The following is a 15637-nucleotide window of genomic DNA, read 5'->3' as shown; positions in this document are numbered from 1 at the left end:
ACCTTATACTTGGCCTTGCCCTCTCGCCCGTCCTTCGTATCTCCATCACTTCTGCCCAATAAAATCCAGTAAGCTCGGTGCTCCTTCCGCACCACATTTCAGCTCCTCACCAAGGAACCCTCCAGTTTCCCGCTCCTCAACCAACAGGTCACAGCCTTTCTCACCTGGATCCAACTCACCTGGATCAAAGTGCTCTTCCAACTCCGAGGTGCCGAGAGACGCCGAGAGCAGCAAGCAAAGCGCTGCGAGTCCCACCATGCTCTCTGGGCTCTGTGATTATTACACCGACAGTTGAGTCTTCATGCCCTGTTTGCAAAAAAAGTAGATAACAGCAGTTAACCACATGCGGGTCTCGCACAGATAGCAGAGTACAACAGCAAGGTGACTCAACATGAATGGGCAACCCGCCTCTTCCTAGGGTCAGACACTTTCTCTGTGCTAGTGAATAGCACACATTCCATGCTCAGGAGTCACCAGCATCCTGCCATTGTCCTGGCTTCCCTATTCAGGCCAGAAGGGACAGGCGCTGACACACTGACAGCAGCAAAACACGTGATTATCGCAGGCAGAAAGGCCAGATGCCAAATTTGTGGTTGAGCGAACTCGGTGCATTTGGGAGACCCCAAGGCTGATTTACAGGAATGAGTGTTTGACCAGACTAAAAAAAAAATAACTCAGTTGGTGACTAGGTCAGCTATTGAGGAGACATGTTCCAGTGGGGTTGAACAATGCCACTATTTATTAGAACTGGGGCTGCTGGCTGATCATTGTTCACTGGGAATGAGCTGTATGTGATCGCTCCTGTTTCACTCTGCAAGAGAAACAAACAGAGAAGCCACGATTAAGCTTGGTTTTGTGTGATGTCCGAATCCAGACTCATCGGGTGGCATTCAACTGAGTTTCCCTTAGAAGAGACCCACTGAAATCAATGAACCTAACTTGGCTGTAACCGTTAATTTCAATGAGCCTGCTCTAAGTAAAGGTAAAGGACCTCTGGATGGTTAAGTCCAGTCAAAGGCAACTATGGGGTTGCGGCACTCATCTCGCTTTCAGGCCGAGGGAGCCGGTGTTTGTCCATAGACAGCTTTCCAGGTCATGTGGCCAGCATGAATAAACCGCTTTTGGTGCAACGAGACACCATGACAGAAACCAGAGCGCACGAAAATGCTGTTTACCTTCCTGCCACAGTAGTATCTATTTATCTACTTGCACTGGCATGCTTTCAAACTGCTAGGTTGGCAGAAGCTGGGACAGAGCAACAGGAGCTCACCCCATCACAGTGATTCAAACCGCCGACCTTCTGATCAGCAAGCCCAAGAGACTCAGTGAGTTAGACCACAGCGCCACCCGCATAAAACTTAGCTGAATGTACTTAGCAAGCCACGATTTGTAAGCCAATGACAAACCATGGTTTAAGGCAGCGGTGGCTGGTGCCCGTTGGGACAGGTAAGGTGGCTAGAGGACAATTAGGAGCCAACTAATTCTAGATGTGTCCCATCCTCGGCCCTGTTGAGTTGGACACTGAGTTGAATTCAACACTGCGACTACAGAGGAGGAAGCTGGCAGCTAGCACCACCCCCTGCAGGGATTGTAAGTAAAAAGGCAAGCAAGCAGGGGACTGACTGAGGTCAGTGTGATATCAGTTATTATCTTGGAGCTTCCAGGTCAGACCAAGGAGACACATTTTGAAAAAAAGGTATAATTACAGAAATGAAACGTGCAAAATAGCAGCTATAAAATGGCAAAGGGCCAAAGCAGGTATTCCATGCAAACCAATGCTTTCAAGTCCCAATTGTTGCTTTGATTCTGAAAAGCAATTCTGGGGAGCAGTTTAGAATGGGTGGGGAGAAAACAGCACTTAGCTCTGTCCCCACCTGCCATTTCCCCCACTCCGTATTTGCAAGGGTAAGTATATACCTGGAACCCAAGATTAGAGGAAGTGTTTTGTGAAGAAGTTGGGGGGGGGGGGTATTGCATTTATAGACTGCCAATTTCTCCCATTGCCCAAGTCAGCCTTGCGCTCCCAGCCAACACTCCCTTCCCCAGACCACAAATCCCACTGTCTCCCTACTCTCCATGCTCAACTCTGCTCTAAACGGGTCCTTCCCCCACCCAGACCACAAACCCCACTGTCTCCCCACTCTCCATGCTCATCTCTGCTCTAAACGGGTCCTTCCAACCCAACCACCACCAGCAACAAAGCACTGGTATTCAGAAACACACATTTTTGCTAGTAACATCTAGTTTCGTGCTAATAGTGCAGAGCAAGAGGAACCTGCAGGAAACTGGGGAGGAAAGAGCCCACCTCCACCCCCGCAAGTGCTGTCAGATGCAATTAAGCAATGAAATCAAAATGCTGGAGCAGCATCTACCCAACGGCAGCCTCAGATTATTCGATAATAGTTGACTGTGGTCATTAAAAGAGAGTCAATCGACAACATTTGATTCATCAACTGGTGGGCACCCCAACCCTATTGATTTATGTCATGAGTTGTTTAAAGGCTCTTGAGTAATACAACTGGACCTTTGCCAGAGGCCCTGATCAGTGATCAAGCCGTTTCAACGTCAAAGTGATGACAAGCAAAACAAAATGAGGCAATGCGGGGCACTCCAGTTCGGGGTACCAGTCAGTCAGCTATGCCCTATTCCAGGATACTTCATTCCATTCCCATTCTACTGGGTTATTCATCTTTTTCTTCTTCTTTGCAATGACTTTCTGTGGACACTTAGAATGCTCAATCTTCAACCGTCTTTCCTCTGAGGGTCCCACCCTGAGGTAGCTTCTTTTTCCCTAAAAAATTCTTGTACTTCTTGGGGTCTGTTTCTACACCTCCCCACCCCATGTTTGCCTATGTGGTGCTGTTTTTGGCTATAGAAGTCACTGCACTGTATAATCTATCTATCTATCAAAACACTTGCTTCAGAACCAATATTTCTACACAATTTGTATGACGTGTTCATCTGACTATCCTAGTCATGCAGTTGGGTTCAGGCCAGGTAACTCCCGCAAAATTAGGAACTTTCGTCCTCAGGAAAAGAATCACCTCTGCAGGGAGGATTCAGATTGTGAAAGCTTTGATGCAAAGAATCAACACACACACACACACACACACAGATTTTACCACTGCTGGTCATTACAGTGGTACCTCGCAAGACGAATGCCTCGCGCAACGAAAAACTCGCAAGACAAAAGCGTTTTGCGATGTTTTTGGTGACTCGCAAGACTAGGTTTTCTATGGCCATGCTTCGCAAGATGAATTTTTTTGCGGGTTGTTTTTTTTTTTTTGTCGCGGCAAACCGTGCTTCGCAAGATGAAATTATCGCAAGACAAAGCAACTCGTGGAACGAATTAATTTCGTCTTGTGAGGCACCACTGTATTTTTAAAAGTAATCAGCCCCTCAATTTAAAGTCCTCAGTGCTGTGGCATCCAGACAGGCCTGAGGCTGCCATTGTTTCGAATTACAGACTTAGCAGATTCAGGTTGTGCAATTATGGCTGACTGGGAGGTCTCACGCAACAAACCCGCCCACCCAAAATTCAGACTTTTCGCAATAAGGGGAAGGGGAAAGGCAGTGAGACACCCGGCCCATTGACATTTGCTTTGATGCAACATCATCTAACCTCCCCACAAAAAAATAAAAAATAAATCAGAATGAATGTTCGTTAAATAGCGAACGGTCGTCTAATCTCTTCCTGCAAATGAATCAGGATGAACACTCAATAAACAAACCACCGTGAAGCACCCCCCCAGTGCTGTTTTCTGGAAATGCATTATTCCCAAACATGTGGGCAACTGGCTCAAAGGCAGAGGCCAAAACATTTCCAGTGAACGAGTGACTTGAACTGCTTAATAATCAGAGTATGCAGACCGTACAAGATATGGGACATTTCTTGTCCTCCCAGTGAGAGAGGGAGGGCAGGATCCATACTGGGGCCAGAACCTAAAGGGGGGGGAAATTGAGAAAGTGGAAAGTGGAAGCTGGAAAGTGGAAATATAACTGGATGGCTTTGTCCTACAGCAGGGGTGGCCAACTCCCAAGAGATTGCGATCTATTCACAGAGTTAAAAACTGGCAGTGATCTACACCCTTTCTGGGGGTTCAGATCAAAGTTGTTGAGCTTCTTTTAGGGAGGAGGAAAGCCACCTTTTTGGGGGTACAGAGCAAAAATGTTGAGCTTTTTTAAGGGAGACAAAGTTGTTGAACTTCTTTGGGGGGAGCCAGTGATCTACCACAGACGTCCAGTGATCTACCAGTAGATCACGATCTACCTGTTCGACGTGCCTGTACTACAGTATTTAGAGAATTGGGGAGGCAGCAGGCGATGATCAAGGAAGAATGGGGGATAGGCTGGGACAGGGTGGGAGTGGGGTGAGGGGTAATAATGGATGTAATTTTTTTATTGATTTAGATGGTCCGAAACTGGAATGACTTACGGAACTCACTGAAGTATCTGGGAGACCCTGAGTCCAGGGGAAGGGGGGTTGAATTAGTTTAAAGTGTTTAAATGTTAGCATGATAGAAGAATTAATATTTAAATTTATGGAAAATTCTTGGTAATAAATTTTAGGCTAAGGGGAGAAATAGAAGATAGAAGGACGGGAAAATAAATTTTGACTTGGATAAATTGATTAATTGATGACGAATAGATGAAGCTTTTAGAATAGCATACTTGAGTGATAATGATAAAATGTGTTAGAATGATTTAAGATATAAAATGGAAATTGCTTAATTGGAAATTTAAAATGGACCCAGTGAGGGGGGAATTGAGGAAGTCAACAATGTTAAGTAAAAAATGCAAGAATTGATGTGTGTTTTTTGGTTTTTTTGGTTTAATGTTTTGTTTTTGTTTTTTTGATTTTGTAATATTGGAAAATGAATAAAAATTATTTGAAAAGGGGGGGGGAGATATGGGACATTTCAAAGAATGTTCCCCCATAAGACGTTCTCCTATTGTGAAGGGGAGATGTTCCAAATAAACACTCCACTAACTCGGTGCAACATCCCTAAGAAGCAGTCGCAGGAATCTAAATCTGTTTCCTAGGAACGCAGGCCGTGCTCTCCCCCCCCCCCCCCGCTGTTTGTTTCTTGACCAGTAAGTTGGGGGTGGTGGGTGAAGTGGGGGTGGGTGGGGGTGAAAGGGCTGTAGGCCAGCTGCTCCCACAATCCTTTGCTGGAATGTCCCAACAGCTGCCTTGATCTAAGGCTAGTAAACAGCAGCTGACAGGCCGTGGGGCGAGGGGAAAGGGAAAAGGGGGGTGAATCAAGGCATTGATCGGGGACACCCCCCTTCGGATTCAATGGGGAGGAAGAATCCCATATCTAGCAGAAGAGTCAGAGAAACTGCCACACTCCAGGGCCGGGGAATTTTCAGACCTTCAACAACGACCGCCCCCTCTAAAAGATGGACCTATTATAGCACACAGAAGGGCAGATGTTTGCGGGCAGAAGGTCTCAGACCTGGGGGGGAAGATCCTGCCTCAAACCCTGGAGAGCAAATACCAGTCAATATAGACAAATCTGGGTTAGTAAGGCAAATAGTTTGAACTGGATGGGACCAGGTGAGCCTCAGGGATCCTTCCAGCTCTACAACTTTACGATTCTATGCAACATCTCCCATGGGTACGGATCAGGAGGGGGTTGAGGGGATATGGGAAACTTCTGGGTGCCACCCCAGCCAAGAAGCCACCCACACCTTCCGTTTCCCTCGGGTTAAACTGACACCTGCCATTCTTGGTATCTGAAGAAGTGTGCATGCACACAAAAGCTCATACCAATGACAGACTTACCGTAGTTGGTCTCTAAGGTGCTACTGGAAGGATTTTTATTTTTATTTTGTTTCGACTACGGCAGACCAACATGGGGTTCCCATATTTCAAACAGTGAAAATCCGGACACAAAAGTTGTTGAGCTTTATTTCTTTTTGCCCATAGTTGTTAAGCTTCTCATTTTTAATTTTAATTTTGCAAAAATTTAAAAATAATAAAGTTTTTGAGCTATTTTAAAGGAACTTCGGCAAAATCTAGACTTCTGACATGGGTTGCCTTATGTCCAGATTTCCCCCAGACATTTCAGCAATTTCCGCTTGGACACTGCTTCCGACTGCCGTACTCCAACTATGCCCAGGAAATTCTGGGCATATGGCAACCCCAATAAGCATGCAAACAAATAACAAACGATCCTGGGTATGCAATGGTATCAAGAAGTGAGGGAGATGCACTCATCCCATGCACAAAAAATGCTTTCCTTTAGTGTTGTTTCACTAGGCCCTAGGGCTGGAATGGAATGGGTCTGTTTAAAGCAGGGGTGTATTGCTGGATTTCAACTTCCATTGTCCTTTACTATGTTGGCTGGAGCTGATGGGAGTTGGAAGTAAACATCTGGGAGCCACAGGTTCTCCATTCCAGATTTCAGAGGAAGCAGGAGGCAGAACACTGTCCTTAATGTGATTCTTCTCTTGAGAACCTATAACACTGAAAACTGGAAGGCAGCAACCTCAGCAAACACCCAACAAAAATCCTGAGTCATCTCTGAAGTTCATTGCTTGAAGTTTGGGCTAGCAACTATCACTGTGCCCAACCTAACCTACGACTGTTAATAATACAGTCGTACCTTGATTTTCAAATTTAATCCGTTCCAGTACTCCGTTCGACTCCCGGAACAGCTCGAAAACCAAGGCATAGCTTCTGATTGGTTGAAGGAGCGTCCTGCAGCCAATTGGAAGCCGCGGCGGACGTTCGGCTTCCAAAAATTGTTCGGAAACCCGAACAATTACTTCCAGGTTTCGATTGCTTGGGAGCCGAAACATTCGAGTTCAAAGGCGTTTGGCTTCTGAGGTTCCACTGCAGTAATAATAATAATGTTATTAAAACAGTGTAAAAGCTGTGAATATGTCCAAGAGCAGGTTGGAGGAGAGGTAGAATGTTGTTGTTGATCGTGATGATGATGATGATGATTCTATTATATCACCATCATTATTATTACTGATAAGGAGGGGGAAATTGAACCATGCAGAGAAACCACAAATATATGCCCAAGAGCAGGCCACTGAACTTTGCTAGGAGTCTCCCACCAACCCACCACTGAAATCTACTTAAACCTGAAATGGTGGCCTTGGGCTGAACTCTAAACATTAAAAACATGTTAGGGGGCTAAACTCTGGCTCATATTAAGCCTCGGCGGGATTAACGGGGATCCCCTGCAGGGACATACGTCAGATAACAATATGGGGTGCTGCTGCTGCTGCTGTCCCTTGCCCACCCCCAGCTCCTGCCACCAGATGAGGGTGTCCTCATGTCGCCCAGCTGGTTTTTAACCCCCTGCAACCCAGAGATCTCCCAGGGCCTCCTGGAGAAAGAAAGAAAGAAAAAACCCGCAAAATGCGCTGAAGGGGTAAGGAAGGCAAGGAATCCCAACTATGTAGGCAAGAATGCCTGGCAGCTGGGATCCCAGTGCCAGCCCAGCTTAACTGGCCTGCTGTGGAAAGCTGCAAAGCTCTGTGGATGCCCTACAGTCCTGACTCCCTGCCGGCAGAGAATTAACCATTATATTAAACAGGCTACGGGACCCAGGTGGCGCTGTGGGTTAAACCACAGAGTCTAGGGCTCGCTGATCAGAAGGTCGGCGGTTCGAATCCCTGCAACGGTGTGAGCTCCCGTTGCTCGGTCCCAGCTCCTGCCCACCTAGCAGTTCAAAAGCACATCAAAGTGCAAGTAGATAAATAGGGACCGCACCAGTGGGAAGGTAAACGCCGTTTCCGTGTGCTGCTCTGGTTCGCCAGAAGCAGCTTTGTCATGCTGGCCACATGACCCGGAAGCTGTCTGTGGACAAACGCCGGCTCCCTTGGCCTATAGAGCGAGATGAGCGCCGCAACCCCAGAGTCGGACACGACTGGACCTGATGGTCAGGGGCCCCTTTACCTTTTTACCTTTTTATTAAACAGGCTATAGAGCCGGACGTCATCGTGGGTCCCTGCTCAAGAGGGGCTGCGACGGAGGCAGAGGTCCTTTAATCCCAGGCTTTATTTATTAAATTTATGCCCCACGCTTCCCCCTTCCATGCTCACCCACCCACCCCAAAAAGGCCGCCTATCTCTTTCTTAGGGATGGGGGAGAGATTTGATTCAGCTTGCACGTCCCTAAGCATTCGCAGACCAAACAGAAACAAAAAGGCCATACAGTGGTACCTCTGGTTACGAACTTAATTCGTTCCGGAGACCCATTCTTAACCTGAAACCGTTCTTAACCTGAGGTACCACTTTAGCTAGTGGGGCCTCCCGCTGCCGCCGGCACGCGATTTCTGTTCTCATCCTGAGGTAAAGTTCTTAACCCGAGGTACTACTTCCAGGTTAGCGGAGTCTGTAACCCGAAGAGTTTGTAACCCGAGGGGTTGTAACCCAAGGTACCACTGTGCTTTAAAGTTGGCACTTCCCTGAATTACCCTGAATTATTATTATTATTCTTTTATTTATACCCCGCCCATCTGGCTGCGTTGCCCCACCAAGTACAGTCTCCAGCTGCATTAACATAGAAAAATGCATATACTGTACTATTTGTTTGTTTGTTCACTCGTTTTCAGAAGGCCTTTAAAGAAAGAATTTCGCAAAAACCGGTGTGGAATTTTCACAAGGCCTTAAAAAAATATATTGCAAACCGATGTGGAAGTGCGGTAAGCTAAACATTGGAAAGATGAGAAGCTGAGAAGAACCAAAATTGACAGAATCACCCATCCCTCCTCCTTCTCCTCCTTCCTCCAGAGGACCAACTTTCCAAATCGTCTCAGAGTCACAGGTGCTCTGGGTGAGGGTGAGCGAAACTGGCTCCATACCCCAGCTTGGGCAGAATATGACTTGCATTCCAAGGAAGTTTTAAATGCAGACCAACTGAATGGCCCATTAGGCAAGCCCTTATTGTTCCAAATCCACAGCCAGGCTATTAAAAAGTGTGGTTGGGGAGTGGGGGCATCCTTTCACTTTGAACAACGGAGTGGTCAGCTGTATCAACAGGAGGGGGGCAATCAGCTTTCACTACCATTTTTCCAGTCTGGGCTGATTACAGCGGTAATCTTGGGTTCTCAAACTTAATCCGTTCCGGAAGTCCGTTCCGAAACCAAAGCGTTCCAAAACCAAGGCACGCTTTCCCATAGAAAGTAATGCAAAATGGATTAATCCGTTCCAGACTTTTAAAAACAACCCTTAAAACAGCAATTTAACATGCATTTTACTATCTAACGAGACCATTGATCCATAAAATGAAAGCAATAAACAGTGTACTGCAGTCACACAATCAATCAATCAGTAGCTGAACTGGGTTCCATGCAGCCATCAAAACAAAACAAAAAGGAGCCACAAAAGCAAAAACGCAAAATAAATAGCAAAATCAGACAGACCTCAGCATAACACTCAAAACGGAAGTGTGGCACTCAAAATGGAGCACATTCGGCTTCTGAAAATAGTTCGCAAACTAGAACACTTCCGAGTTTGCAGTGTTTGGGTTCCAAGTTGTCTGAGAACCAAGGCGTTTGAGAACCAAGGTACCACTGTATGTCCATTTTGGAGACTGCTGGTCCAAGAAAAAAGGCTGTTTCACACTCTTCCAAACCCAACTCTTTGCATTTATTTTATTTTTGCCAAGTTCTTAGATATGCTGAACTTGCTGAGAGAATGAAAAATGCTTGTCCCCTCTCCAATATTCACACACAAAAACCTCCACTTAACATAACTAACCACTCCCTTTCTAGACTTTTGCCCTTCAGCTTTCACACATACAGAGAGAAGCCAATCTCTAGCCACAGGCTTAACTGCATAAGCAAACAACATTCCCCAGAAGGAAAACAAGGATGGATGAAAGAATTAAGCAAGGCTACGAAAATACCCCTTATATAGCAAAAAGGTCAGATCATTTTCTAGCTAAAATGAACCAGGAAAGGGTGCATTCAGAAGGACAGAGGCAAGCCACACATTTCAGAAGCTCGCAACTGTTGGAATGTCAAGTCATGCACAATTCCCAGCTGCAAAAGTTCAGATTCCATTGTGGGATTCCGCATTTCACCATGAAACACAAAGTCAGGTATTGTGAACAGCTCAGATTTCCGTTCCTAAAACCACAGATTTGCACCCAGAAACTTGAAGCACACAGGACTCGCGACAATTCACCTACACTTCAATTTTTAATTCACCCATTTATTTGAAGGCGGGAAAAGCTGTTCCTTTCAAATTTCAAAATCTGCTAGCTTTGGTATCATCAGCAAATGCAACCAGCCTATGGCTCGCAGGTAACAAATGTGATGCTCTGCAGATGTTTCCAGACTCCAGCTATCATCCCAGACAACATAGCTAATGTTCAGAAATTATGAGAGTTGTAGTCCACACCAGCAAAGGATACCATGTCTCTTATCCCCAATCTCCACCATTTATGAACATACAAAAAAGCATTAGTTCCAATAAAGATGCTCTGGGGACACCCTCCCCCCATCATTCTATTGTGAAACTGATAAGAATGATAAATAATAATAATATACAGGTTAGTGTTAAAGTCACAGGAGACGGGCCTGTAAGAAAGCTGCCGATTTTAACTGCTATATGTACCTCAAGGCCATCGCTATCTTCCAGTGAGAGTCAGCCACATCCTGGCAAATTCAGGTTGCAAAATTATAATTGATTGGGAGGTCTCGCACAACAAACCCGCTTCCCCAAAAGACTGGACTTTTTGCAATAACGAAAGTGGCAGTGGAAAGTGGCAGTGGAAAGTGTGAGATAACACCTGCTTTGATGCAACATCATCTAACCTCCCTGCAAGCAAATCAAAATAAATGTTCATTCAGGTAATCTGGAAGTGCTCTTCGATGCTAACCCCGCAAGCCTGTCCCAGGACACTTTTTGGTGGTCTCCTTCTGTTCCTTCTAGTGTAGCAAGGTCAACCAGGATTTAGCCAGTGAATACTTAAAAAAAAAACAGAGCTGGAAGTGAATTGGAAATTATGACATGGTATCTCATGATCCGGCCTCATGAAAGCATCCGCCAATCAGCATTTAGATGCTCATATGTATCATCTGTTTAATTAGATCGTCCTTTCCATCCAATTCTTTCATCTTCTCTTCATTTGGTTTGATAAATGCTCCTAAGATCTTGGCTCGCGACGCAAATTGTAAAACCCAGAGGAGAGGCAATCCATTTCATTCCAATATATGGGGTCTGAGCCAGCTACACTTGAGCAGTACAAATTATACTGCAGTGCAGTTAAGTCCCATTTGCTGTTTGAAATGTTCTTGACGTAAAAATGTATTTGTGTTGGTGGCTTTTTCTGCTTTATTAGCAGGGACGCAGGTGGCACTGTGGTCTAAATCACTGAGCCTCCTGGGCTTGCCGATCGGAAGGTTGGCGGTTCGATTCCCCACAACGGAGTGAGCTCCCATTGCTCTGTCCCAGCTCCTGCCCGCAAGTAGATAAATAGGTACCACTGCGGAGGGAAGGTAAACAGTGTTTCTGTGCGCTCTGGCTTCCGTCACGGTGTCTCGTTGTGCCAGAAGCGGTTTAGTCATGCTGGCCACATGACCCGGAAAGCTGTCTGTGGACAAACGCCGGGTCCCTCGACCTGAAAGCGAGATGAGTGCCACAACCCCATAACCGCCTTTGACTGGACTTAACCGTCCTGGGGTCCTTTATCTTTTTTTTAATCTTTATCTTTATTAGTTGCCCTCCAGTGCTTGCCCAATGCTACCACACTATTGCTGTCCAGAGAAGCTACATCACAATAAAAGCAGGACAACTAAAATGAAACCCACAGCATTTGCGGTAAGAATAGTGGCAGGATTTCAGCAGGAAGCTACGCCTGCTTCTTGGGAGAAAAGCATTGAGAAACCTAGACAGCATCTTAAAAAGCAGAGACATCACCTTGCTGACAAAAGTCCGTACAGTGGTGCCTCAACTTACAAATTTAATCCGTTCTGAAGGCACCTTCATAGGTCGAAAAATTCGCAAGTCGAAAAGCGCCAATGGGAACGCGATTTCCCATAGGAATGCATTGGAAATGGAAAAATTAGTAAGTCAAAGCAACCCCATCTAAAAATTCGTAAGTCGAAAAACCCTATCAAAAACCGCCGTGGTTTCCGTTCGGATGTCAATAAATTCGTAAGCGTGCGGCCATTTGCCCCATTCGTAAGTCGAAAAATTCGGTTGTAGAGTCGTTCGTAAGTAAGGGTACCACTGTATAGTTAAAGCTATGGTTTTCCCGGTAGTGATGTATGGAAGTGAGAGCTGGACCATAAAGAAGGCTGATCGCCGAATAATTGATGCTTTTGAATTATGGTGCTGGAGGAGACTCTTGAGAGTCCCATGGACTGCAAGAAGATCAAACCTATCCATTCTGAAGGAAATCAGCCCTGAGTGCTCACTGGAAGGACAGAGCCTGAAGCTGAGGCTCCAATACTTTGGCCACCTCATGAGAAGACCCTGATGTTGGGAAAGATGGAGGGCACAAGGAGAAGGGGACGACAGAGGACAAGATGGTTGGACAGTGTTCTCGAAGTTACCAACATGAGTCTGACCAAACTGTGGGAGGCAGTGGAAGACAGGAATGCCTGGCGTGCTCTGGGATTACGAAGAGTCATACACAACTAAACGACTTAACAACAAACAACAGGATATGCGCTGGCTGGAAATGAAGCCATGAGACCATCCCAACTTTTAACACCTGCTGAAAACTTTTCTATTCCATCGGTCTTATACAGGCAATTAAGAACACACCCACCGTAGCTACAGTATGTGATTTCTCTGATTTTAACTTACTGATATGGTTTTGTATTGTATGGTTTCATGTACAGTCGTTGTGAACCGCTTTGACAGCTTCTTTGTGAATTAGCGGTGTGAAAATGTTTTTTTTTTTTAAGAATAAAAAACAAAACGTTTGCAGGCGCAAATAATACTGAAAGAGGGATCATGTATAACCACCCCGAAAGCATCAAGTGCAGAGATCATAATAAAAAGGAGGAGCTCAAATCTAGAATTACTGAGTTAAATGGGCCAATAATCTAACTCTGTATCAGATAGTTCCCCTATGGTCAGTTTCCATTCACGATCATATGCCTTTGTTATTAACAGTAGCACATCATGCATATAAGCAGGGAGGACTGACTGCTAAGGATCTGAAGGGCCGTGCCCTTGCCTCTTTCCGCCTGGCCTGCAGCTGCTTTTAAATTGTTTTTAAGTTTTTCTCTGTGTTGTTTTAAATGAGACCATCTCGGCTGTGAGCCCTGTAAGAGCTGCACCCTGCCTTGCTGGCCCTTTCCCATCTGGCCTGGGAGAGTGGAGTGCTGACTGACTCCAACTACAAAAGCTGAAGCTGTTGAACAGATTCTCTGGCTGGAGTATTGTTTACGGGAGTTGAGAGAGGTTGTTGCTGTTATTGATATTATAGTCCAAAGGCTATACATCAGGAAATAAGGATTTAGGTTTTCATGTGTGCTAAAACTCAGTCTATGGTTTTGTTTTGTTTTAAGTTTAACCACCTCACTTAACAAACATGGATACATATGCTATGTTATTGCTTTAGTTAAATCAATTGTTATTAAGGAAATGATTATTTTTCTCCTTCCAATAAAGTACAGCAGAAAAGTTGTCAAAATGTTGTTGTTGTTTAGTCGTTTAGTTGTGTCCGACTCTTCGTGACCCCATGGACCATAGCACGCCAGGCACTCCTGTCTTGCACTGCCTCCCGCAGTTTGGTCAAACTCATGTCCATAGCCTCGAGAACACTGTCCAACCATCTCGTCCTCTGTCGTCCCCTTCTCCTAGTGCCCTCAATCTTTCCCAACATCAGGGTCTTTTCCAAAGATTCTTCTCTTCTCATGAGGTGGCCAAAGTATTGGAGCCTCAGCTTCACGATCTGTCCTTCCAGTGAGCACTCAGGGCTGATTTCCTTAAGAATGGATAGGTTTGATCTTCTAGCAGTCCATGGGACTCTCAAGAGTCTCCTCCAGCACCATAATTCAAAAGCATCAATTCTTCGGCGATCAGCCTTCTTTATGGTCCAGCTCTCACTTCCATACATCACTACTGGGAAAACCATAGCTTTAACTATACGGACCTTTGTAGGCAAGGTGATGTCTCTGCTTTTTAAGATGCTGTCTAGGTTTGTCATTGTCAAAATATAAACAGTTAACTTATTAAACCTCACAATAATTTCATAATTATCTGTCTATGTATTTCTAATGGTATCACCAGATCAGTAATTTTTGATATAACTGTAAAAACTACGGTACTCTGAAAAATTATTATTCTAAAAATGAAACTTTCATCTGGTTGTACATATTAAGTTTATACCAGCAAGAATGAGTCTTTCTGTTAAAAAAAGAAAGAAAGATTTAAATCAAGTCTTACTGACTAGTGATTTAAATCGTGATTTTAATTGATTTGAATCAAATCCACCCTGGTTAGACCCACTGCAATTAATGGGCCTAAGTTTGTTGTGTTCCTTACTTTCAACAGGTCTACTCTTGAGTATGACTAACACCACTGCTGTTCCCTGGAGATCAGTTTTAGAAAAGAAAAGCAATTCGGAATAAGGGGATCCATGTGGGATTACGTGACTTCTGCGTCTCCGCCAAGCAATGCTCCCTTCTAATTATAGGGTGGCCTTTGCTGCCCTATAGCGAAGGTAGCCCCAGCATCCTGTTTATTAGTAACTCCATTTTTGGACTGCCCAGAATTTCACACTGTGACGCTGTCTAGCTTCAGAGATAAAGCCCACAGGAAACAATTCTCCCCCCCCCCCCTCCACAATGGATCTCTCCACCTGTTCGCCTTGACGCTCATATCCCTGTCGAGAATTTGAAACGTAATTCATGCAACAACAGAAAGCAAAAGGCCCCCACTAGCCCTGGACAAAATACCCACATTTTGCAGCTGAATGTTAATAGCGAGTAGGGATAATAGTACAATTATTTAGGATTGCTCAAAGCACTTCACATATCTCAGGGCTAGGCTAGACACAATGGCGGGAACCATATTTGCTGGCTCACTTGACAGCCCTGCTCATGTTTTCAAAGCAGGTGGGGGTTATCTAATTTTAGCATCCATAAGGGCACGCAAGAGAGAGGAACTAAACCCTCCCTGCCTCGCTTTACCTCACCAAAATCTGCCAGTCTGCCTCTCGTACTGGAAGTGAGCTGGAAAGGGAAGTTAAGGCTGCGGGAGGGAAGTTTAGCACCCCCTTTACCCGTTCATCCCTTTCAATGCTAAAATCCGACCCTCGCAACTCTGCCTTTTACGTATGAATGGAGCAGGCAAGCAAATGGAAACTGCCATCCTGTCCGGTGGCCTTCCCTAAGCCCTGCAACAGCCACTGTGGGGTAGTGGTTAAAGCAGGGGTCAGCAAACTTTTTCAGCAGGGGGCTGGTCCATTGTCCCTCAGACCTTGTGGGGGGCCAGACTATATTTTGAAAAAAAAAAATGAATGAACTCATATGCCCCATAAACACAGAGGTGAATCTATATACATAAAAATGTAAAAATCGTGAAAGTGCGGGATCCACTTTTCTCTGTAACCGCTTGACCGATCGTCCTGAATTTTTGACACAATGATCCAGGCCACTCCCCGAGTGTTGTTAGAAAAAAAATTCACACCTGGGCAGGTAGAAACCTG

At 45.2% G+C, this 15637-nt stretch overlaps 1 protein-coding gene across 5 annotated transcripts in view; it reads right to left on the bottom strand.

Moving 5' to 3' along the window:
* Positions 1 to 15637, bottom strand: part of DDR1 (discoidin domain receptor tyrosine kinase 1) — a 273948-nt gene that overhangs the window by 240478 nt on the left and 17833 nt on the right. For all 5 annotated transcript variants that reach the window (XR_009557073.1, XM_035107357.2, XM_035107359.2 and 2 more), the window contains exon 2: positions 180 to 306. Coding sequence is in view for 4 of the 5 variants with exons in the window: in XM_035107357.2 (XP_034963248.2) it covers positions 180 to 258 (79 nt within the window). In the remaining variant the exon portion in view is untranslated. The remainder of the gene's footprint in view (positions 1 to 179; positions 307 to 15637) is intronic.

Source organism: Zootoca vivipara, chromosome 2 (assembly GCF_963506605.1).
Source record: "Zootoca vivipara chromosome 2, rZooViv1.1, whole genome shotgun sequence".
NCBI lineage: Eukaryota > Metazoa > Chordata > Lepidosauria > Squamata > Lacertidae > Zootoca > Zootoca vivipara.
This window is presented reverse-complemented; position numbering and strand designations above follow the sequence as displayed.